This window comes from Puccinia triticina, chromosome 6A (assembly GCF_026914185.1).
Source record: "Puccinia triticina chromosome 6A, complete sequence".
Taxonomy (NCBI): Eukaryota; Fungi; Basidiomycota; class Pucciniomycetes; order Pucciniales; family Pucciniaceae; genus Puccinia; species Puccinia triticina.
This window is the reverse complement of record NC_070563.1, coordinates 918,239-942,195: the sequence shown is the minus strand read 5'-3', so window position 1 is coordinate 942,195 and position 23,957 is coordinate 918,239. Positions and strand designations below refer to the sequence as shown.

The 23,957-nt window shown below is 47.5% G+C and overlaps 6 protein-coding genes across 6 annotated transcripts; 5 read left to right on the top strand and 1 right to left on the bottom strand.

The window, feature by feature from the left end:
• Nucleotides 1-1,209: 1,209 nt before the first annotated feature.
• PtA15_6A110 (uncharacterized protein) lies at nucleotides 1,210-2,823 on the top strand (the record flags this gene model as incomplete). Its single annotated transcript, XM_053169781.1, has 10 exons — nucleotides 1,210-1,306; nucleotides 1,400-1,461; nucleotides 1,545-1,740; nucleotides 1,850-1,870; nucleotides 1,958-2,032; nucleotides 2,117-2,215; nucleotides 2,289-2,380; nucleotides 2,458-2,553; nucleotides 2,623-2,682; nucleotides 2,776-2,823. 10 exons carry the CDS (start codon nucleotides 1,210-1,212, stop codon nucleotides 2,821-2,823), a joined length of 846 nt encoding a protein of 281 aa, XP_053021037.1.
• Nucleotides 2,824-6,190: 3,367 nt separating this feature from the next.
• Nucleotides 6,191-8,099, top strand: PtA15_6A109 (uncharacterized protein; the record flags this gene model as incomplete). Its single annotated transcript, XM_053169779.1, has 11 exons — nucleotides 6,191-6,223; nucleotides 6,391-6,541; nucleotides 6,634-6,695; nucleotides 6,767-6,962; nucleotides 7,039-7,059; nucleotides 7,154-7,228; nucleotides 7,337-7,432; nucleotides 7,519-7,610; nucleotides 7,714-7,809; nucleotides 7,884-7,943; nucleotides 8,043-8,099. 11 exons carry the CDS (start codon nucleotides 6,191-6,193, stop codon nucleotides 8,097-8,099), a joined length of 939 nt encoding a protein of 312 aa, XP_053021036.1.
• Nucleotides 8,100-8,908: 809 nt separating this feature from the next.
• On the top strand, nucleotides 8,909-11,640 carry PtA15_6A108 (uncharacterized protein; the record flags this gene model as incomplete). The annotated part of the gene is made up of 6 exons (XM_053169778.1): nucleotides 8,909-8,959; nucleotides 9,034-10,239; nucleotides 10,313-10,450; nucleotides 10,545-10,961; nucleotides 11,057-11,443; nucleotides 11,536-11,640. The coding sequence occupies 6 exons, from the start codon at nucleotides 8,909-8,911 to the stop codon at nucleotides 11,638-11,640; spliced, it is 2,304 nt and encodes a 767-aa protein (XP_053021035.1).
• A 1,469-nt stretch (nucleotides 11,641-13,109) lies between these two features.
• On the top strand, nucleotides 13,110-15,324 carry PtA15_6A107 (uncharacterized protein; the record flags this gene model as incomplete). Its single annotated transcript, XM_053169777.1, has 3 exons — nucleotides 13,110-13,316; nucleotides 13,403-13,967; nucleotides 14,054-15,324. The coding sequence occupies 3 exons, from the start codon at nucleotides 13,110-13,112 to the stop codon at nucleotides 15,322-15,324; spliced, it is 2,043 nt and encodes a 680-aa protein (XP_053021034.1).
• Nucleotides 15,325-17,282: 1,958 nt separating this feature from the next.
• PtA15_6A106 (uncharacterized protein) lies at nucleotides 17,283-18,922 on the bottom strand (the record flags this gene model as incomplete). The annotated part of the gene is made up of 11 exons (XM_053169776.1): nucleotides 17,283-17,293; nucleotides 17,355-17,481; nucleotides 17,551-17,670; nucleotides 17,833-17,865; nucleotides 17,936-18,007; nucleotides 18,070-18,136; nucleotides 18,216-18,242; nucleotides 18,314-18,419; nucleotides 18,521-18,572; nucleotides 18,643-18,776; nucleotides 18,889-18,922. The coding sequence occupies 11 exons, from the start codon at nucleotides 18,920-18,922 to the stop codon at nucleotides 17,283-17,285; spliced, it is 783 nt and encodes a 260-aa protein (XP_053021033.1).
• A 2,825-nt stretch (nucleotides 18,923-21,747) lies between these two features.
• PtA15_6A105 (uncharacterized protein) lies at nucleotides 21,748-23,114 on the top strand (the record flags this gene model as incomplete). Its single annotated transcript, XM_053169775.1, has 5 exons — nucleotides 21,748-21,867; nucleotides 22,006-22,312; nucleotides 22,403-22,502; nucleotides 22,630-22,983; nucleotides 23,075-23,114. 5 exons carry the CDS (start codon nucleotides 21,748-21,750, stop codon nucleotides 23,112-23,114), a joined length of 921 nt encoding a protein of 306 aa, XP_053021032.1.
• Nucleotides 23,115-23,957: the final 843 nt, after the last annotated feature.

Here is a 23,957-nt window from a genome sequence, read left to right as displayed (position 1 = left end):
CCAGACCATGGCAATGCCAAAACTGTAACAGTACAACATACTCGACATCACAGGTCCCCAGAGCCGCCTGGGAAGGCACTTTTCACGGGCTTCCTGCTAGCTTAACTAAGCCTCTCAAACGGAGGGTCCGGGGGACCCCGCCCGGAGGGCTCTCCGCAGGAGAGGCTTACGCCTAATGTCTGAAGTCTGGCAGAGAAAGGAAGGATATCAACCCCAAAACCACTAAATAATTATTTAAAAATCAGAAAAATATGTACAAAAAAAAAACTGAATAGATAGTTTCATTGGCAGTGCTGATGCGCACCCTCACCCAAAATTTTGAGCAAAAAGCTCCAAAACTGATTGAAGGAATCCATTTTGAAGGCCAAAGGAATCCTGAAGGATATTACATTGCTCTGAAGATCCATTTTTGGATTTTCTGATAATATGCACAATTGAGTTTCCTATCTGCAACAAAATGCAAAACTACATGTGTAGGATCTGCGGGTTTGCGGATCCAGGATCCACCAGGCATGATGGTTGTGCATCCTTAGTTTACATTTCTTCATGTTTTTTTATTTTTAAAACATTAGTATAGTGCAGACGGTTTGGATTGAGGAGATGAGACTGGTGCCAAATGAAAGCTGAGGTCCAGAAGTATCTTTTGGCTCTGGGGCAGGTCCACAGGGCCTGAGGGGGAGGCTGGGTGATGCTTAATATTTTCCCTCCAGCCATTTGTGATTTCTTTCCCAGCCAAAATTTTGACATTACGCGCAAGTCCCTCCCTGCGGGAGGGGCCGCTTTGCGGCCAGCCACAGCGAGCCTCCCACCAGGGGGGACTTGTACATATTAAGTTAGGGCTTCCTGGGATGTGTTAGGATGTGTTGGCTTGTGTTGGCAGGATATTCTCCGAACGCAGTTTATCGATTATGTATGTATGCCTCAACCTTGGCGGTGTTGAGGGTATGGATTTCAAATTCGAATTTGATTGGAATTTGGTCAGAAAACGAGTCACCAGCAGATTAGGCGTTTTCCAAGAGCCCTTCATTCCATCTTGCACCCTGCAAGCTTTGCCAAGCAGCTGATACTTCTATCGATTATCGATCCCGCTATTCTGGCCACAGACAGTTCGTTTGTCCTATATACTTCGCGCCACAACGGAAACAGGCGGAATCAAATCATCAGCACAGGCCGTTGGTAATTACAAGCACGGGGCCGGCAGTGATCATCATGTGCGCCAACTTCTCTTCACTTAAAATCGAAAACCTCTTCGGTCTTCAAGGTCGGGTTGCAGTGATAACTGGTGGCAGCAAAGGGCTCGGCGAAAGTTGCGTACATCAAACTCTCACATGATGATTGGGCTTATAGGTAGCAAAGATTTCGGCAGAGGTTGTTCTGACAGACGCGAGCCGATAAACAGTTTTAGCGCGTGCGTGGGTAGTCAATGGAGGACATGCGCTCATCACTTCTCGGACGGAACAGGTAAGTATTCGTACTGGTTTGTTGACGTATATTTCTCTGTGTAGACAAGATTTTGATAAGTCCTCTTGATGACATCCCTATAGACACTTTTAAAACTTTGTCAAGAGCTCAACCAATGCGGCCCTGGAAAGGCTGAGTATGTCGTAGGCGACCTGTCCTCCAAAGCGGGCTGCCTTTCCGTTTGTGCAGAGATCAAGAAAAGGTTCCAGAAAATTCATGTGCTAGTCAATAATGCTGGTACCATACTCTCTGCCCCGTTTGATAATGTTCCTGAGAAGGGTAATGCCAATTTGATTAATCATGTTCCCGTCATTTTCAAATGGTGCCGTATAATCGCTAATGCTTCTACTACCATGTTGACCTTGGCGCCCACGGAGGCACTTCATAGAAGGGTGGGATGATGTGTTTGGTGAGTCGAACATCCCCCCGATAAATTTCTCTATGCCAGTAGACACTAATCATTGTGGATTTATTCGGATATTTAAAATTTACGTAGACTTGAATGTTAAAGCAGTGTTCTTTATGACATCGGAACTCACTCCAGAGTTAGAAAAAGATGCAACAAATCTAGGTGCGTAGACTTCCTTACTTCTTGACCCCCGGTACTGAAATTTGTTCCACGCATTTGTTTGACATGATTGGTGACCATTGATAGATCCAGGACGAGTCGTGGTAATCTCCTCAGCCGCCGCCTTCAACTTCAACACCGAGCCACTGCGAGCATTCGGTATCAGCGGCAAAGGGAATTGGTCTTGTGAGTGTTTCTTATTTATTTTTCATACAAATCAGCTAAAGAATGTTCCACTGACTAAAATGAATGACCACAGACAAAGCTAGTAAGGGTGCTGCCGTTACATTATCCACCAACTTGGCCGTCACACTCGGTCCAAAGTTCATCACCGTAAACACCATTTGCCCGGTAGGTAATTCATCGATATGATACATTCTCAAAGGAGAAATCATAGGGACTGATAACTGATTTTCGGCTACGCGTAGGGTTTCTACCCTTCCAACATGACCAAGACACTTTTTGATTCGATTGGAGAGTCAATTGACAAGGAGCATCCAATGGGTCGAAGCGGAACGCCCGAGGTACTCACGCTTTGATCAAACACCTTTTAGCAAGAAGAGATACTAAAAGTCCTTTACGAATCCCGCTAGGATCTTGCGGGTGTATTTTTATTTTTGACCAGTCGGGCTGGCGCCCATGTGTCTGCCAATGTTTGTTTCGTTGACCTTTCATCCATTGACCAACTTGATGACACGAAACCAGCGGCTTTTCTGATTTGTTGATGGATACTTTTTTACTGGCAGCATATCTTATCGGATGGCGGGGCTATTGCGGCTGGAAAATTCACTTGAACGCAATTGGAACATTGAATTCATTAAATGGTATAGAATTGTGCCATCATAGTCTGGGAAGGTCTGAGAGAGCAGCTCAAATTCTAACTTAACTGCGTAATTGGAGGGGGGCGCTGTCCCCGGGTCCCGCAGCCTGCAGGGACCCTCCGAAGGTGGGACTTACACCATATTCCCAAGTTTGGCCTGAGAATTAGAAAAATACAAAATTGTTGAATCCTTTCTGGCTGCACTGTTTCTCATTGAAAAAAAGATAAGCAAGATCATGGAGAATCTCACCAGATTTTTTTCTCTTGATTTTTTGTGTCCTTCAGCGCCGCCTGCCTGTTGGATTCATTATTTGTGACTGTCATGTGTTCCGCTTCATTGTGCACATTTTTTAGTGTACAGAAGCCAAAACTCATAATGTTGCAGGGGATTGCACATCAAGGAAATGGGTTGGGGATAGATGGCATTAGTACATGGATGGAGGAGGCTGTGGCCATTATGTAAATCCAAACTTGTTTTAACAAGGTCTCTACTCCAAAACAAAATGCTTTCAGCCTCTAACTCCGTTGAGCACTCAAGTCCCTCGCTCTGGTTGGTACAATTATATCAACCTATAACATCAAAAAAAACTTGTTGCATTCATACCTTACACATATGGCACATATCTACACATCTGTCTGTCTGTTTGCATTGAGTGTTTGAGATACAGATGTTTGATTGCATTTTTTTTCTTCTTTTTTTTTCAAGGTGAACTGCAGTGGCCAATAGATGACCACCACCTTGTACAATATTCACTGAAAAACAGGTTTAATGAAAAGCTCTGATGGTTTGAAGTATCCCATTGCACACAGGCAGCTTTGTCAAGTTCATCATTACCATAATCATAATCTTTGGAGCAAAAATTATTAGTAGAATCATGATTATAGTTCAATTTCTCCTTCTCATAATCAGGTCCACCTCAATCACACCTACCTTGAGTGCCCCCAGTGAATGCTCCAGTTTGGGTATTTCAATTGTAAATGGAGCAGAACAAACTGCCAGCCCTTTCAGTGGTAAGTAAATATCCTTACAAGAGTCAATTAGACATGTTTCCTTATAATTATACCTGATTACTGATTGTAATTTTGCACATGATACTTAAAGCACTGGATTTTGTCAAAGAAGGAAAGCACAAGGCTAAGCCATCTGAAAAAATTATTCAAGTTCAAGACCTTTCTACCAATTCAAGATGTGAGTTCTTTCCTCATATTGTTAAATCTCCCGGATGTGTGATTAATTATGTTTTTTTCAACTTTTTTTGAGACCATAGGTTTAAGAAATATGTGGGACTTAAATCAAGGCAAGTTTTTTTCTGCTGAATTGTGATATTTTTCTGCTTGTTTGATTCAATATGGCTCTGATTTTCAGACAAGGTGAAATCGCTTGACAAGTACTCAGATGATTTGTTTAAATACCAAGATGAACTCAAAAAGCAGTTTGACTGGATTAAAGGGAACAAATCAAATGAATATGTTGAAGAGCTGTCTGAGGCAATGAAATTATTTGAAGAATCAAAAGAAGGGATTGCAAGACTCAAAACATGGAGACTCATGGAGCTGGGAGGTTTGGGAGAAAAGAAATTCACAGCTGATCCAATTCCACCATCTCTCCCTGATGATTTGTGGGAATCAATATTAAACCAATTATCCCTTGGTTTTTTCAAGAAGATCAGTAAAATAATCACCAATTACAGTTTCATCTTTTCACATCATGATATAAAATTTAGAAATAAATTTGATACACTTGTAGCTTGGGGCTATGTTTTTAAGATACTTGATTTTTTGTTTGAAAATGAATTCATCAACCATAAAACAATCAGATATATATTTTCAGAAGAGAAAATTGTCTTCCAGTATGTTCACTATGCTACAAATATTTTTCAAAAAGGAAATGAACATTTGGGTGATTTGTCCAGAATTGGAAAGCTGACAGAAAGTTGTTACTGGCCATATTATAACAAGTTCTCCAAAGGTGATTTTTTTTCTTTATTTTTCTAAAAAAAGAGTCCATCATCCTGATTTTGCTTGAAATTGCGACTTACCTCTCTTTCTAACAAACAAACAGCTTTTACAAAAACAGAGGAAACCATAGTCAATTTTGCTTCCGTTGTTGCGCGTTTAAAGCCAACAGCAACCTATCCACCTTCAGAAAATACAGAAAAAGAGTCCTTTTCATGCCAAAGATACATGGATAAAATTGGTTTGCTTCATAAATCAATTGATTCAAATATTTCTCAAGCTGGAAACATTCAAGCAACTTCCAAAATCTCCATGGTTGATTCTGTGTTTGATCAAAAGGATATAAAAGATATCATAAGAAGCTTAGTTGATGAAAACTTAACAACCAAATCACTTGATAAATATAGTTATTTGGCAGAAGATCTAAGTTTTGATATTATCAATTTATTTTTATTATTAGAGGAGGAGCTATACCCAAGGGCTATCTCTGAGCTGTAAGTATTGTTATATCATTCTTCTGAATAATTGAATCACTGGGCTAACAAATATAAACATGCTTAATTGTCTTGAGTAGGTTGAGCTCACCTGAATTTGTCATGATATTGCACAAATCAGTAGGATTTCAACATACACAGCATTATCAAGATCATCATGAAATATTTGAGCTGGTTACATGTAAAAAAAGATATTTTATGGCAGAAGAGGAAGCTACACGGTATTATTCCCTCAGGGATTGCCAAACCTTTCCCAATATGAGTTGGAACAGAAACATTTACAAAGAAACACTAGATGAAATGTCACATGCCCTTTCCAAATTTCAACAAAAATGTGATGAAATTTCCTCCAGAGATTCCACATTTTTCTCAAACTCAAGATTTGATTATATAGTCTTTGTATTTGGCAGATGGAATTATTTACAAAGTGCAGTACAGAAACTCAATAGGATTTAAATTTTGTCTCAAAATCTCACTGCAAGTTATTCTCTGAAGCTCTGGATCATATTAATTTTCTAATTTCATCTCAGGACAAGAAGCATAGTTAGAGTCAGTTGACTAATCTTGGCAAGTTGTATGCCACAGCTCAAACACTTATCAAATTTAGATGCTAATCTTATGGAATTATTTCACTTAAAGCCTTTCTCTTGATTCTATCTATCAATCAATGTACTTTCCATTTCTTACTCATCTGGGCTGCAACATTTTCAGGTCTTTTTCTATCTAACTACAAGAAAACCTTGCTGGCCATTGAAATCTAGCAAGCTTGGATTAGAACTAAGATTGTCACTCCAAAATTTCACGGTGGTGCACCCTGGGCCCATGAAGTGGAGTACACTCCACTTGATGACTTGCAGACCAGAAATTTAACTGGCACCCAATTGCGGCTGAATGGTCGTGACTAAAGTGCACCCCAAAACCCTGGTTGGTTGAAATTGGGGAGCGGAGGCCTGGGAGGTTGGTTGCAGTTCAGGGCTGTTCATAGGAAGAGCCTGGAACTTGAAAAAAACACACATAAGGAGACCCGAACTGATGTCGGGCTTGGGCCAGGCTTTCCGACCCGAGCCCGAGCCGGTTGAATCGACCCACAGAAAAAGCAAGTTTACCACAAGCACGCCGGACCCACCACCCATACAGTGCACAAGATGGCCTCTCGAGACGACTCTCTATCGATCAACAATCTCTTTGGCGTCAAAGGCCGGGTGGCGGTCATCACTGGAGGTGGATCGGGCTTGGGGGAAAGTTGAGTGTCTGGGTTTCAACAGATTTCGACGAATGAGTATAAACAGTACAGATATGGGCCGCTAGTACTGACATCGGCCGTTCTTTTCTAGTGATGGCTAAGGCCTGGGTCGTCAACAGTGGACATGTGATCATCGCCTCGCGCAAAGAGCAGGTCCGCCAGATTAACCATCTCATCCTTTCGTCCAGCCATCACGCTGAGCTCGCAATTGGCTTTTTGGTTAGGCCCTCTCAAAAGTATGCCAGGAGCTCAATGCTCTGGGCACCGGAAAGGCCGACTATGTCGTCGGTGACGTATCCTCCAAGGCTGGATGTCTAGCACTTTGTGCCGAGATCAAGAAGAAGGTCAACAAGATACACGTGCTGGTCAACAACTCTGGAGTCTCGTGGGGTGCACCATACGATAATGTGCCCGAGAAAGGTGTGTTCTCCTCCACTTTTTCTTCTTCTTATAATCACATAGCGGCTGAATTGTTACTCTGCTGCCCAATTGGTAGAGGGCTGGGACAAGGTTCTCAGTTGAGTGCGGACAGCTTGTTTCTTCAATCGTCCTACGCACGATCGTCTCAATTAATCTGCCAAAAACCCCGCACCTGGCTCCAATCCGAAAAGGCATGAATGTGAAATCGATCTTCTACATGACGTCGGAGCTCACCTCTTTACTTGCGAAAGATGCAAGCAATATAGGTGAGTTGATACTGTTGATGTGTTCTGCCTCAATCCCATAACAACTGCCTAGAGCCAATCGGTGAGGATGCATAAACGGAATCTCTGTGTGTGTGTGTGTGTTCGTAGATCCCGGAAGAGTGATTGTGATCTCTTCGGTGGCCGGATTGGCCAGCAGAGCCGAATCGACCGGCCTTGGAGCGGCAGATCATGGACTTTGGTCATGTGAGGATTTTATCTTCGATCGACAGTGACGCGCGTGCTGAGAAAATTCCGATCGTTTGACCGACAAACAAAACAAATTTTCTCAGATAACGCAAGCAAGGCAGCTGCGATCTCCTTATCAAATAACCTCGCCGTCACGCTTGCGCCTAAATTTATCACCGTCAATGCAATCTGTCCCGTGAGCAGATTGTTTTTGGTTTCGATTCTTGACTTGATGATTTTCGTCTTTGAGACAAGTAATTCACATCCTACCAAAAAAAACCTGTTGATTTATTAACCAGGGAGTCTACCCGTCTCGGATGACCGCATACGGTCTTAAGAAGCAATCGGACATGCTCAATAGCCAGCACCCTATGGGCCGTATCGGCACGCCTGAGGTGAATCCGCTCTCCCCTTATGGGTGTCGAGGTGGCCAAATACATGCTCACCGATCGGACTGATATCCCTGTAGGACATGGCCGGAGTCTTTCTCTTCTTAGCCACTCGGGCGGGAGCTCACATATCTGCCAACGTCAGTATAACCAGTCGAATAATCACTCCAAAGGATTATGTTGGAGTGCTTGCTGACCATTAAGCCTTGCAACAACACCCCCGTGAACATCTGAAACAGTACATCCTCACCGACGGCGGATCGTTGGCCTCGACTTCCGGGCACACAAAACTCTAGAAGAAAACCAGACTGAAATTCAATGTACGTGATCTATGTAGATTCCATTCAACCAAGACTCAAAAAAAGTATTGCTTCGAATAAAGAGAACAATGCGGTTAGTTGTTGCATTGAGGCTGTTCTACTAAGCTATGTTGTATATGGACACACCGGCTTCCCTTTCCTCGATCATTGTAACCAAGATGGCGTGTGCCTTGACTGTATTTTCTCCAAGGTTTGGAGACATAGAAATCCATTTAGATAAAATTTGAGTGGGTGTCAATGTCCAAACCTGTCATTGTCCAAAGCAACTGCGCTTCGACCTTGTGATAACATGGAACTCATTTTTGATAAGGGATGCACTTTGGTACATACATTACATTCGTGTCAGTCGAAGGCTGCCATGTTCTTGGTGGGCCCAGATTGGTTCACCTGAGATTGTTTAACTTCAAGTAACCCCTCCTGAATCTTCCTAGCAACGTCCCCAGTGATCATCTATTTATGTTGATATCTCTTGGTTCTTTGAATGGTGAACGTTATAATCCTGGCATCAAATAAATAAATAAACATACAGCCAATCACAAGTCATCAGATAAGCTAGATTTTGATTAATATTTGGTTGCCAGGTCTTCTGCTGATCGACTGTTGGCTGGACAGTCAGTCTCAGAAGTGTGGTGCTAGGTATGGGGTTAGGTGTGCCGGCCTCTGTATAAGCCCATACAGCTGTTTTCAGCCGGCCACAGTCTCCAGCCCACCACTCCCACCCAAAATATCACCCACTCTCGACAGGCACCAACCACCCCGCAACAGCCCAGCCAGCAGAACCCACAATGCCCGTCCGGAATCTCGATGCGTATCTCTACGAGCATGGACTGGTCCATGTCAGTGGGAAATGGGTGCACTCTCCCTGCGTGTGGGTAACTAGCTGACAGACAATCCTCTATCTCGACCCTAGACTGCTCCGATCACTGCACTCAAGGATACCCGTCTGGGGATCGATGCCCAACAGTGGTTCAAGAACCTGCTGTCCAATCCAGCCTACAAGGAACCCTTCGTATCCGTCACCGGCGGCGCCCCACTTAATATCTACCAGCACATGGAACGGGAGCTGCGATCACTCGAACAGCACCGCATCAAGCCCGTCTTCGTCTTCCAGGGCCTCCCCCCCACCCGAAGAGACCGTCCGTTCTTCTTCCTGCCCAATGCCACCGACCTCCAGGAGAACCCGATCCTCAAGTTAAGGACCCGCGATAAGGGCTGGGAGAAGTACGTCTCAGGCGACCTCGAAGGCGCAAAGGCCCTCTTCGATCAGAGCTCGAGCGTCCAACCCAACGACGTCTTCAACCAAATCCATCGCCTCTTCCGCACCCGCCAGGTCGAATATCTCGTAGCACCCTATCTCAACTGGGCCCAGCTAGTCTATCTCGAACGCCACCCCAGGAAATCCTACATCCACTCAACCTACGGCTCAACCGAACTCTTCCTCTTCGATGGCGTCGACAAGGTCATCCTCTCTGTCGACTTCGACAAGGGGCTCATCAAGTTTGCCTCCAAGAAGGAGATCCTCATCGAGACCGGCCTCAGCCCCGAACAGTTCCTCGACGTCGCCATCCTCTCCGGCTTCGACATGTCCCCGATCTTCCCCCCATTCATCGAACGCCAGGATCACTCCTTCAAGCATGCCATCGAGCTCGTCAGACGGTACCAGACCGGCCTGGCCACCGTCCTGGCCTACGCCGAACATCCGATGGTCGCCAAGACTGGGTACTTCGACCAGTTCTGCCGCTCCAAGTGCATGATCAAATTCTCGCTGGTCACCGTCGCCGAGGAGGGCAAAGTCCTGCCCCTGCCCATCGCCTCCCCAACCACCTCCACCCCGCCCTCCATCACCGATGTCCCCGCCGATCTCCACGAGGTCTTCTCCTACAAGCTCCCAGATGAGGTTTACTTCCAACTCTGCCGGGCGATGGTCAGCCCCACCCTCCTCAACGTCCTCCTCACCGGCCTGTGGGTCGAACAACCCCCCCTCTGTGGTGGCGAAACCGAGGACTACTGTTCATTTGTTAAGGAGTGCTTGACTGAGAACCCTTCGGGTCCGAGATGTGTCGCCCTGGCCCTCGTTCTCTCCCCATTGCACCCCTTCTGGCAGAAAAAACCAGTGGTAAGTCTATCCTCACCTGCCTCAATCCGCTCAGTCTGCTACCCTAATACTTATTTGTCTCATTCACCTCTAGTCTGCCATCTATTATTTCGATCCTCACAACAACTACACGATTCCTCACACCTCAAATGTGACGATGAACTTGATCGAAAAAATCTCGAATTGGAACGTACCGGCTGGAGTAGTTGAAGAGGAGCTAAAGCGGCAAAACGTTGAGTACCAAATTCTCCGGAGGGCTAAGGATGAAAATCAGGAAGATTGTGGATTGGGACTGATAGCAAGATGGATACCTATCTGCCGCCCAGTCATCGACGATCGACATTTCACTCTGTCTAGGCGCGACATCACAATCGCAGCTAGCCGGACGTACCCGGACACCGCGATCGACACTAGCGACGAACCACAAGCCGCTAGAGAAGAAGGACGAGGTAGTGGCGAACACGATCTGGCGGTTCCTCGAGCTGCGCGGCTATCTGCACCCGAACCACCAGCACACGATCCAGGGGAAGGCGCTCTACATGGCCCTCAAGGAGGCCAAGGTGAACGACAAACTCCAGGAGTCTCTGCTCCTCGTCATCGAGATGTTGCGCATGGGCTGTCTCCACTCCAATTGGTTCGGCGGTAGAACTTGGACTGGTACCGCTCATCTCGGAACCGAAGATGATAAACGTAACATGTTACTCGTCATGAGAGTCCTCTCAATCGTCCCCCTTTCGTTCAAGGTGAGTTAGAGTATATAGTATATATTCAAGTTTGCATGGAGGGAGCATGCGAGCTAATTCGATTGACGTTTCCCTTATTTTTTTTTTGAAACTAGTCGATGGCTTGGCAGGGACCATTGTCACGGGACCTGTTAACGTTCAACTCGTTCGTGAGATCACTGAGCAAGTCGATGCGCCTACTGGTAGAATCGATAGTCCTCTCGATGGTCCTCCGAAACGACACCCGTCGGTCGCGGGAAGACGGGATGGAGGTGAGTCTGTCGCTGCCGTTCCAGGTCGAGCCGAACACGGGAATGGGCATCCTCTTCAAGGGCTATGCCGACGCGATCGTCTGCACGAAGACGGAGATCGAGAACGAGGAGAACGCGGAGGAGCTCCTGTTGGAACTCAAGAATGATATCATCGCCGGCGCTCAGGACGGCTTCCCGATGGTCAGAGACGTCAGGGCAGAGCTGAATAGAGGCTTCAGGTTCTGGGACGCCGTACGTCCTCTTCTCTTTCTCACATCTGTCTATCCCCACACCCTTCTAAACCTCTCATGACTCTGACCACCTGCTTCGATGATCAATCATAGGTTATGAAAATAGTCCGAACACTCAAGGATGAAAAAGTAATCAATTCCAATCTATCAGATGGATTCGAAAAAGCCAACGATTGGCTCAAACCTCTGAGATTATAATCATCTCCCCCTCTTTTTTTGATACTTCCTTCTTGACGTTGTAGTATACTTAATCCTTTCTTTTTTGACCCAAACACTTCCTTGAGTTTTTTTTTGTTTTTTTGAAGTGTCCATACCTTTGTTCATGTTCAACATCTTCTTTCTCTGCTTCTGTTGTTCGTACCTTCATGTTTGGTCCTCCATTCAGCCAAAAAAAAAGTGATTGAAAAACTTCAAAAAATACATCAATTGAAAAAGAGAAGATAAGAATCAAATGGACATTTAGCAGACTAGGGGGAGTGCAAGGCTCGAGAGGAACTGGGCGAGGACAATTAATGAAATGCAAGAACGATGCCACTCTAATGTGTATGTGATTACTAATATATGCTTTTCTTTATTTCTGTCTCCAAACTAACAAAACCTAACAAAACCTTCTGCGAATATGAGTCTGACACACTGCTGAGGAAAACTTGGGTGAATCACAATCTCATTAAGAACATATCTACATAGATCCATATAGTAGCTCATACATACTTGCAAGGTGTTTGCATTGTCGTGCGTTAGCTTTGCTTTAGAATGGGGAATTGTTCCACTGTTTTGTTAAGGTTGCAAGGGTGGCAGACCGGATATGAGTTGAGTTTGCAACGGAAAAGGAAGGCATTCAGACGGATCGAGGGTGGCGAAAGAGTCTTGACACGGGGAAATTCCAGAGCCGGCGGATCCCGAGGCCGATGAGGCCGCTTGATGATTGTGTGATGGAGTGTTCCGGCCTACCTAGGCAGCCGCCAACGAATGCATGGCCATTTGCTTTGCCCGGTTCCGGAAAGGGGATGCCGTCTACGTGGCAAACTCGCCGGCGAATTCCTTCGCCGGATGCAGCAAATAGGAGCATTCTACCAGCGAAGGCTACGCTAGGCTGCATGAGATTCAAGGTTCGAGGGAGGCAGACTGAAGAAGCAGCCAGTGAAAGTCCAATAACCCTCTATCCTTTCGCGGTCTTTGGCTAGCACAACTGAGGTCTCGGCTGATCTCTCCGCCCTCCTGCTCCAGCTCAGCCGGGACAGTCGGCGCTTTTGGTTGGCTATATAAGGACCCTACCAACTGCCCTGGTACCGCGATGCCCTCCCCCCTCCTCCCCAGTCCCTTCTGCCCCCAGGATAGCCGTCACCCTGCCCCACTGCTAGTCACCAGCCCGCTGTTGTTCCCTGTAGCTCGTTCCCTGTGTTTCTGCTCTCAGGAGCCCTGCTAGTCGTCTTCTTGAACAGAGTTCTTGTCTCCAAGCTCCCCAGACCCCCTTGGCCAAGTGTCGCACGGCAGTTCTGTAAGTGTCGAAGTTCTGTTCACACCCCGTATGCAGTAGCACTGTCTCCCCGAGCCATTGTAGTTTCATACCCACGCGGCCACACGCCTCCTCGCTCTCCACGCGTCTCGCGCGCGTTCAGCTCCTTCATCATCTCTTCTCGTCCTTCATCCCGCTGACTTAACATCTAATGCCTCCCTCTTCGCACTCTTCTCATACGATGATCATGAATTCGAACAGGCCCCAACCGTTTTATCTGATACCCGGACCCTACTCGCGCTTCGCCTGCTCCCTGTCCCGGCCTGCCCCCCTGAAATCCATCGCCAACATGCCCCGAACCCCATCGCTCGAGGACATCGATTCCCTGCCTTATCATGCCTTGCAAGCTGAAGCGGCAGTAAGTCCTCCCACATCACCCCCCAAAAAGCACCCGGCAGGTCACATTCTGACCTTTGATTAACCAACTCGTCCATACCCTACCAGAAACACTCCATCCGTCGTAACCTAGGGGCTGCAAAGCTCCGTGAAGCGCTCAAGCGTATTCTGGGCGGTGATCCGGACTCTGCCGACTTACCCCCGCAATGGTTCATAGCCTCCGCGAGACCTACGCCAGCCCCCGCCCAAGGCAAAGCACCCCAACCTGCCCGCGCTACCAAAACCAATGCTCGTATCACTGCTGCACAAAAGAAAAAAGCCACCCTCCTCGCACCGTCATCCCCAGAAGCCTCCCGTGCCCGGCGCTCCCAACACCCACCTAGCCCCCAAGCTGCTCCCGCCCCTGTCACCGCCCAGTCACCCCGCCCCCTTGCACCTCGATCATCACCCGTCTCAAAAACCCCAGCTGGTTCACCTCCTCGCTCTCCCCTGCGCGCCTCGGCCAGGTCACCAGCTCCCCATGCCTCCACGTCTCAGGCCCAAGCACAGGGCTCAGGCCGCACAGGTGAAACTTCTGGTGAGACTACAACCGCCTCTACCGCCAAATTCATCAGGGCAATTCTCGAGCGGGGAAGGCTGCGAGGTCAATTAGTCCCACCATCCGAGTACACCAGTGAGCTTTTTTTACAAAATCTCATCCTTTATTCTCTTTCTTCCAGAAGCTCAAAATGATTGGCTTGTCTCTACCCGCCCGTCCAGATGCTGTTGGTGCTGGAAGTGAGGCACTACCAGCTGCTATCCGACGAGAGGCCCAACGACTCGGCCTACCGAGAAGCATCACCCAGACCAACATCGACTTCATCAGCTTCTTGATCCGGGACACCCTTGAAGAACTCGACCGCGGCAAGTATGTCTGGGCGGTTCTTTCGGCTAGCAGACAGCCCATGCGGCAGTTCCCCCGTCATCCTCCTGCTTCACCTTCCAACCCAGTCGACACCACCACTTACCACAACTACGGTTTCGCACGCTCCCCCGTCAACCCTCAAACACCATGGCCCACTGGAGCTACCCCAGCAGTCCCAGGACCCCGCGGACCGTCTCCTGCGCGACCACAATCCCGCGCTCAATCTCCTGCGCGACCACAATCCCGCGTACATTCTCCTGCGCGACCACAATCCCGCGTAGCTTCTCCCACGCGACCCAACCCGTCGCCTTCTCCTACGCGACAACATCACTCGCCAGTACGAGTTTCGACTCCCCCCGCCGGACCGTTTGACCCGCCCTCGATCGATTCGATCGACCTGCCACGAGAACTATCGCGTTCCTTTGCTACCGAGCGATTGAACATCAGTGATCCAACTCGCTCGCAACCCGCATTACTCCACGCCGATGAATTGCTGGAGAGCTCGCTTTCTGAATCTTCCGAAGAAGAAGCCCAATCGCGCAGTTTCGTGGAAAACCTGCTGTCCGTTGAGACGGCCTTCCTCGAGCCCAGCCCCAGTGTCACCCCCTCCCGACGCAAACGCCGCGCAGCCGAAGACGAGTCTCCGACTCCTCCTTCAACCAAAAAGACCAAGCTCACGCCCGCCCCGCCCTCCCCTGGCCCCTCTCGCCCCAGTGCTCCTGGTCTCGCTGCTGGTCCCTCCCGCAGCAGTGCTCCAAGCCCCTCTGCCGGCCCCTCTGCCGGCCCCTCTGCCGGCCCCTCTGGGACCAGCGCTCCTGCCCCCGCGACCCAATCCGATGTGTCGATGGCATCCTCCACTCCCTCGGTCACTCCCCCGGCTCCTGCTTACAACTTCAAGCCCTTGAAGTTCTTCCCCACGGCCAAGAAGGCCCCCGCTATCCCCCCGGACTCACCATCCCCCGCAACGTCGCCAGAGTGTGCGCCAAGCAACCCTACTCTCTATGGCACCGAGAACCACTACATCGACGATTCTACCACCCGGTTCAGCGAGCTCCTCCGAGGCTCCACCAGACTCTTGCCTTCTCCTTCCACCCGCAAATCAAACCCTTCCTCCCAAAACAAATAATCCTGTGCGCATAGATGGGAGTCCACTCGTTAGTCACCAGGAACCTAGGTTTGGTGTCTCCTTTTTCGCATTTCTCAGCTCGGACAATTCACCCAGTTTGCATATATATTTGGGATAAATAAAGTAAAAAGTTGACCTGTACCCCTAAATTCCCCCGGATCTCCAGAAGGAATAGAATGTCCCCTCTTGTTGTCTTCTTGATTTCACCACGCTTGATATTTATTTCACACTCTCCATTCGTCCGTACCTACGCGTTGAAGTTCTCAGCCATCGTCATATACATCCATAGAATCTTACAATCCCGATCCTAATCCCTATTCATCTTTGTATTCTCCTCCCCCATAAAGCCCCCAGCCCGTTCTGCTTGATCCAGAAACTTGGCTTACTCGCCATCATCACAGGTACCCTCCTTGCTCATATTTATCACCCGACTGTACCCAATTTGTATCCTTCCCATTCCTCATCCTCATCCCGCTCACAACCATCCCACCTACCACGCTTGCCACTAAAGCCTAAAAAATCGAAAATAGACCTGTTGTACCACTCATTTTTCTTGACAACTATGTTCATATAAGATTTCTTGACAACTATGTTCATATAAGACAAAAACAACATCTGGGGTCCGGTCCACCAAGCGGCAGCGCCACGATATATCATTTTCGTCTTGCTCAGCTGTCATCCCTTCAATCCCTGTATATAATCTTACTTGTTCCGTGTTTTTTTCGCTTTCTCCCTATTTATATGTATGTCTGCTCATCGCTACATCCAGAGGGTGCTTGCTTCATCTCTGCTACTTGGAACAACGCTTTGCCTTTGCCTTTGTGATTTAGCTTCTTGTTAACTAGGCTTGTATCCTACCTTGTGGTCCAAAAAATGATCAATATTTCGGTGCAGGTGTTGGAAAATGCGGCCTACATTAGCACCGCAGCTCACTTCAATTTCTGAAAGGCGGAGGAGTCCAAACCTGTCGAGACTCAGAGCACATGACTTGTATTTCATGACTCATCTGACTGAGTGCATGTTCATCGCTTTATGCTATGCATACATTGCAGTTTGACTGGCGAATAATTCCCGGAACGGTGAACCTGATGATGAGCGGAACAAGAGAATGCAGCGCCCCACTGACCTCCCCACTGAGCAGTTTTCAACGATAAGTTTCTTTAACCTGATACGACATTGACAATTATTCCATTCCAATCTTGATTATGTCATGCCCTGGAAAGACAACCAACAGCAGTCATCCAACATAATCTCCCTTCCATCGCAGAAATTCGAATGGCAAAACCCGGGTTGCATTGCGCCAACCGTAGGAGGCTCCAGCACATTGTCCCCCCTCCGATTATAGAGGGACTTGGTGAAGTGAAAGCAATCATACTTTTTGGATGGAAATCACTCACTGCGAGGAACTTGATTATACTTCGATTAAATCACTATGTAACAAAAAATGATGGAAGGTGTAGGAAAAGAGAGTTATAATTTGTCCTTGTGGATATGATAACATGGAGAACTTGGAGCAGCCGATCCGTTCGATACATGGGAAAGTATTAAAATTGAGCTACGCTTTGTCACGGGGTTAGGGTGCGTATCCAAAAAAAGCCTACAAGCAATCATCTCATGGAAAACATTTGATTTGCAAGCAAACGGAAAAACATCCCAACCAACCAGATTCCTCATCCACCTTACTTTTTTCAGGCGAAAAGCTAATGTCATGATGAGCTATCAATGGTTTGCGAGCGGGTAGTTGCGAATTATTCCGCGCCTTCCAAGTAGGCTCGTGTAGTTTCTTACTTGTTCTTCTCAACGAAAGGAAGATGTAGAAGTGAATGTATGGACCAGTAGATATATATTCGTGATAAATAAAATGAGTTACTTCTCCTAGATTATGTTCATGACGGGTAACGACACCAACGGTCTTCATCTGGTCTTGCTGCGGTCTGGGATAATTAGGCGCTATGAAATTAATCCGCGTCTGGTTGCAAGATAGTCACTTCAGAATGAAGCATAGAACATTTGGAGCAGAGGGCACTCACAAGTATAGCAATAGGGATAAGCTGTTGTGTCCATCACTGAAAGGACAGTTGGATCTGGACCGCCTAGACCCAAGAAAGGCATCCTATCATTGAGTGAAGCATCTTCTGTCTGATCTCCCCGGATGTTCTGGTAAATCATGAGTAAGATTCAGCGTGGCTGCTTCAGAGTGTCTAAGTGCACAGGTTTAAGACTGACGTTTCCATGGTAGGCTCTTTTGCGATTATTCCAATCTCGCCTTTGCCAATCGACCCATAGTTTGTCAATGTGCGCGTGATGGAGGAAAAACAGTCTGGAAGGAAAACAATCAAGATCAATCTTTAAATAAATTCACAATCCGATTGATTATAATCTTACGGCTGAAAAAAGATGACACATAAGTGTTGGGAGTTGTAACCGTCCCGTCAAAAATTAGTCACTATCAGTAAATTTGAGCACTTGAGGAACCGTGGAACCCTTGGATTTGCAGTCAGAACTAACTTCATTTGCGGCATAGACTGAGGAGGGCATTTCCTAAAATTTTGGGATGTCATTTTTTGTCAGAGCCTTGGGAATCCTCAAATGAACGAGATAGATTGCTTACGCCACCCATGAACGTGTGAATGGCAGCATGAGGGGAGGTAGTGGCATCTGGGAAAAGCATTGGGTTGTGGCCCTATATTACAGAATGATTGTCAGAGTGGTCATGTCGGGCAAGCCAAGGCCGTCAAGGCTCACCTCCAGTTCGTTGGAGTAGGCCAAGAATTCCGGTATCTTCTGGATCTCCGCTACCCTATTGCTCGTACTTCATAAATTTCCCCTGACTCGCTATCAGTCCCTCATCCATTAGAATTAACCATGATGCATGCCCGCTTGCGACTCACTAGTATTCACCCAAGTATGGAACGTCGCTGGAAGTGTGAGAGGCGATGACACTTCAGTTGAAAATTCCGTGGGGAACAAAGCTAGTCCAGTGGCTTACTTTGTGGACAAATCCGACATGGTATCGAACTTGCGGTGTAAAAGGTGAGGGAGCGGATGTATTAACTGGAAGTTGGAAAATGCACCTGTCTGAAGGGCGCCTCCATCTGAGAAGTTTTATGCAGAAGAAAGGTCATTTGATTTGTCAACCCCAAACCCACTACAAAATTGTCTCTCCGCATATACACGAGTGAGTAGGATAACAAACCATCTGGCAATCGAGGATCGACGCGGCCCGTGCCATTGCCACCAAAGCCAACCTGCAGAACAAGAGCATCAGCCCACTACTTGAGGCCCAGTACGAGAGGCAGCCTGGCGGGGAGCTCGTACTTGTGGGTCACTTGAAAAGACCGGTGATCGGCTCGCATCGGCAGAGTCTAAACTCCAATTCCAGTGTGGAATGCCATCCTGATAACCACATTCACGGAGAGCTTGGTCGTAGAGAAATACCATATGTCGATGCCCTACATAATTGAGCCAGTCAATTAGCATTCTGGCATGCTGTGGAATAGCGCTCATGGCGCTTTATTCGTCTAGGATGAATAGTGATCAAAGAGGCACAAGCAGAAAACCTACAAGGGAGAAACCGGGCAACGAAATGGACTTGCATATATAGAGTCGAATGAACGTATTGAAAGTCATCGTAACGTCTCAATCTGAATCGGGTCCTCAGTGTGGTCGGCTTCGTCGTCAAACATTTGACGGCCCTGATGTAGGAAGCTTGGGTTTCTCTACTCAATTGGCGCCATTCCTTCCTTGTAGTGATTTTAGCGCAGGTACGACCACCCACGGGCTGTCCAGGGACTAGATCGACAAGAACTATGAGCAAGAAAAGGAGCAAGCTGGACCGACAAAGAGGCATGCATGAAAACATATTCGGACGATAAAGTGCCGGGGGTCGCAATCGGCTCAAACGGACGAATCTGAAGTCCAATCACCTGAACCCAAAGAACGGAACGCTTGCCAGTCTCATCAGGGGCTATATCTAGGATAGGCATGCTGCATAAGTAGATGATGCATGCATGAATATCGTTGCATCCAACGCTGATTTGGGATGCACACAGATGGGCAAATCCAGCACAATTTTTGGCCCGGATAGGCCCGGATGGAAGATCCAGAGGGAATGTGACCTAACATAGCATACCCAAGATCTCAAACTGCATGTCTCTTCTACATATGGCATCACTATTCAGATAGATTCAGATGTCCTCAATGCTCATTGTCTTGTGAGCCCGGCTTGCCGTCATGGTTACCTGCTGACCCTGCCTCAGGCTCATGTCACACGAAGCATCAGATTCGATCAGCAATGTACCACCCACGTTTGTAATCTCCCCCAGCAAGCATGTTGTCTACCCCTATGGAGTGTCCATATATGATGTCTATGTACCAAGAGGTGCCGCAGGGGGTATGGGGTATGCCCTTGGATCTAGGATGCGAGGGGAGAGACAACCTAAACGGAAAGTTAGACTGACTATTAGCGTTGCTCCGGGACGCACTAGAAAGGCAGATAGGTAGGCAGGCGCGGGTTGGAAGGCGTTAAACTGGCAGGTGGTTAAATGCAGGAATAGGCTGGACCTGATTTACAGTCGTTTCATTACGTCCAAGTCAAAGAAAAACTCAGGCTCGCTGAGTCGCTTCCCAAAACCGACTCCGAGTGATGCACAACTGAAACCCAATCACAGATGCATATGCAGCATAAGATCAGAAAGCTTGATTGCTTTGGATGGAATTACAACAGATGGAATTCCCGACCGCAGTTAGGTGATTGTATTTTCCATGGGCCCCCAAAACCAGCCAAAATCCGCATGCAGGCTGCCTCTACAATATTGGTTAATCGGATATTCATCCCCTCCCCCGCGCATTTGTCAAGGTTGCTCAAAATGCACGAATGTCATGCATGCAGCCCTCGGTAGCCGAGCCCAGCCGAGCAAGCAAACCTAGTAGTGGTAAGAAGGTTTGCTGCCGGCGCGCCCAATGGTCTAGGCTCTAACAATTGTCTGAGGACGAGCCAAGTGAGCACACCTGGTCACCAGCTTTGCTTCCGGTACAGGCCGGTACAGACCCCAAATTTTATTGGGCGCGTCTGGTCAGCCGCTTTCCTACCGGCCTGCAGAAACATATTTAGCTGGCCAGCCGGCCGCCCAACCGAAACAGACCGAAACCCACAAGCTTGGCTCCACCCGGGCAAATGTTGTTGGTTCAGGGATTTCTAGGTCGGGATGTCCACCCTGGAGCCACCGGGCGGGATCTATCTCGCCTATTTTTTTGCGGCTCTTGATTCTTCAATCGCTCAGCATCAGTTTCACCTCACTTCGATGTTTCCTATGATTCATTGTAGTTTTTTTTTCTTATTCGCAATAGTCTTGTCATAGATGAGCCGAGTTCTGGTCAGGGAGTCTCATGATTCAAAGGCTGCAAACTCTGATTCACAACTACTGAAGCTGACAGCTCCGGTCCAAAGCACCATGTCCGAGTAGAATAACCGCCGTAAAATCTGATTATTTACATTCGCTTCTTGGAGAACATTTGTGATTGTCAATGAAAGCAACCCTGGAGGGGTAGAACCATCTCGGAGCCAAATGTGGACGCGGATGTTTGCAACCGCCACCTGTGCTCCAGGGATGCAAGATATCAGCGGGTGTCCGGCGTCATTAGGCCCGGTCTGACAGCAACTCTGACCCGCTGAAGGTCAGGCAGGTCGGGCCGACCACTATCTAATTCCGGGGCGGCCCGACGTCCGGTACACACGACAAAATTCAAATGCAGCCGTGGACTTGGTTCTGCTGCATCGATATGCATCTGTGCAGTTCATATTGAATGTGAGAGCGGCTGCGCATGGTAGCTCGACGACGTTCACAGCGTGAGGGCATCCGCATCCGTGGCTAGATTAGCCTGGGCTAACTAGCTCGGATTACGATCGGAATAGGATAATCCGATCGACCATCCGCATGGGTGGGGATTAGCGAGTCCGAGGCCGTCGGAGGTTAAGTGTTTAGGTGCCTATGTGTTATGTGTTTGGCACCTAAACACATAAAGTTCATGCTAACAAGCATGATGCATATTCACTTTGGGATTAGTCCCAGGATTAGTGGGGTCTACATTTAGACCCCACTAGCTCCAAACGGAGCTCCGGGCTAAGTTAATCCCCGGTTGATCCAACCCGATGCGGGTGCGGGGTCGAACTAAGTGCCCTAATCCGGGCTAACTTAGCGCCCGGTGCGGATGGTCTGAGGAACTGTGAAATTGTTGGGTCTCTCAAGGTAATCCAGCGTAGTCGGCCGGCCAATTGACGAAGGACACGTTTTTTTCCACTTCCTGCGGGCCGCGGACGAACGAAAACAACGCAGTGCAACTCTCGATCGACTTGGTTAACGTACAGTCTGTCCCGTTAAGAAAAGCAGCTGGTACCGTCGCGATCCTCAACACCCACCTATAATGACAGAAGAAGTCGACTATGAAGGCCTCCAAAATGCTAGTCTGGGAGTCAACATGATGGCGGGCGCGCTAGCTGGAATCTCCGAGCATGTGGTCATGTATCCTGTCGATAGTATCAAGGTCAGCATTTGTTGAAGCTTGCATGCACCCCAACGGGTACCGCGTCTTCAAAAATAAGAACGCTATACAATTGTTCGGAATTAAGAGAGCTGAGGCAAATCTTTGACAAATTGTTGTCTGGTTTCTGTCTTCTTTTAGACGAGGATGCAAGTTGTCACAGGCCCAGGCATGACCAACCTGAATAACGGCGTGACGAGCGAGGTGTACAAAACTATGTCCTCTACCTTCCGGTCGGTTGCCACGACTGAAGGAACAAAACGACTGTGGAAGGGCGTCAGCTCAGTTTTCATGGGCGCTGGTCCAGCACATGCGGTCTACTTCGGAACCTACGAAATGACAAAAGAGGCCTTCGGCGGCAATCAGCAAGGTCAACAGATCCTTGCCACTGGAGCGGCTGGTTCGATGGCTACAATTGCCAGCGATGCCCTAATGAACCCTTTTGATGGTCTGTTCCTCAGTTTTTCACTCAAAAAAAAAATCTGTCACCTGCCATGAGTCACTAAATATTGATTTTCACCCCACCCTCTTTTCTTAGTCATCAAGCAAAGAATGCAGATCCAAGGCTCTCAGCACAAAACCGCTCTTTCCGCTGCCAGGGCAGTGTATCGGGCCGAAGGGCTCAGGGCGTTCTATATGTGAGTGATACGGAAGGCACGATTAAAGGAATACGTCCTTGAGCTTCACCGATTCCAGGTCTACACACACGTTGACGACCAAAGATAACTAATCAAACGCAACGGTTCAACGGAAACCCAATTGAAGCTCTTACCCCACAACATTGACGATGTCGATACCATTCACCGCGGTTCAATTTTCAACATACGAAGAGCTCAAGCGTCTGGCAAATCCGGTCGATGCCTACTCTCCAGTCACCCACGTCCTTTGTGGGGGGATTTCTGGCGCGTTCGGGGCCGCCGTAACAACACCACTCGACGTCTGCAAGACCTTGCTACAAACTAAAGGAACTTCTACAAACCCGGAAATTCGCAACTGTCGTGGAATGTTGGAGGCTTGCAAGCTTATCCACCGTAACATGGGGCTGATAGGTTTTACTCGGGGGATCGTACCTCGTGTCTTGACATTCATGCCAAGCAATGCCTTATGTTGGCTCTCTTAGTGAGTCCTCCGTTTTCTCAATCGATTTGGCCGAAAATTCATCTCAGCCCATCGAACTGAACGAAATGCTATCTTTGCCTCGCGTTCACAGTGAATTCTTCAAAATGTTCTTTTTAGGTGAAACCAATTAATTGATCACTAAAAATAGTATTCATTGTCATTAGAACCCATCAAAACAAGAAGGATGTGGAATCTGTCTTGAAACTGTTTACCCCCAATTTTCCAATTTTTTGGCACCTAGACCAGTGGACAAAGCTAATGATCATCAACTTCGAAAATCTCTACATCAAAGACAAGAAAAGAAAGTCACAAGTCTTTCATTAAGTTATATATGTGAATTTTTTGCGTTCCATGATTCTTTCCTCCTCAACTCAACTCATCGATTTTTACATCTTTCTTGGTCAATCCGGCTCATTCTTGTATTTTCATTCCCACTTGTTTCCTGCGTTCATACACTTTATATCTTGATGCAAGACACGCATATATTTCCGACCAACTTTCAAAACTGATCAGGCTCCCCAGCTCAGAGATACTCATTTTTGAATGACATGCAACTGATTGCCGCGCCTGTTACCATTGGGTATAAGGCTTAGCCCACCTGATTTCCGCTCCCTGTGCTCAAGACTGGATAGATGAAAATTGAAAGCATCATGTTATCTGTCTAATGGAGGCAAGCAGAGTGGAATTTGTTTCAGAGCTGATCCCAATGGTAGTGCATAAAGATAGTCAGGATTTTGAGTTGGTCAGTTGGGAAAAATCAAATCAATGTGGTCACTGGTGTCAGCTTGATGCATCTCATCTTTTTGCCCCCAAAACAGTGGTCAAGCTGAGTATCATATAATAAGCATCAATCCAAAATTCATGAATCTTTGTTGGCTGGGAAAGCCAAACATTACATAAAAACAAAGTTTTTTGAATTTATGATTTACACATTTATACTTGCATAAATTTCAACTTTGAAGACCATAATTCAT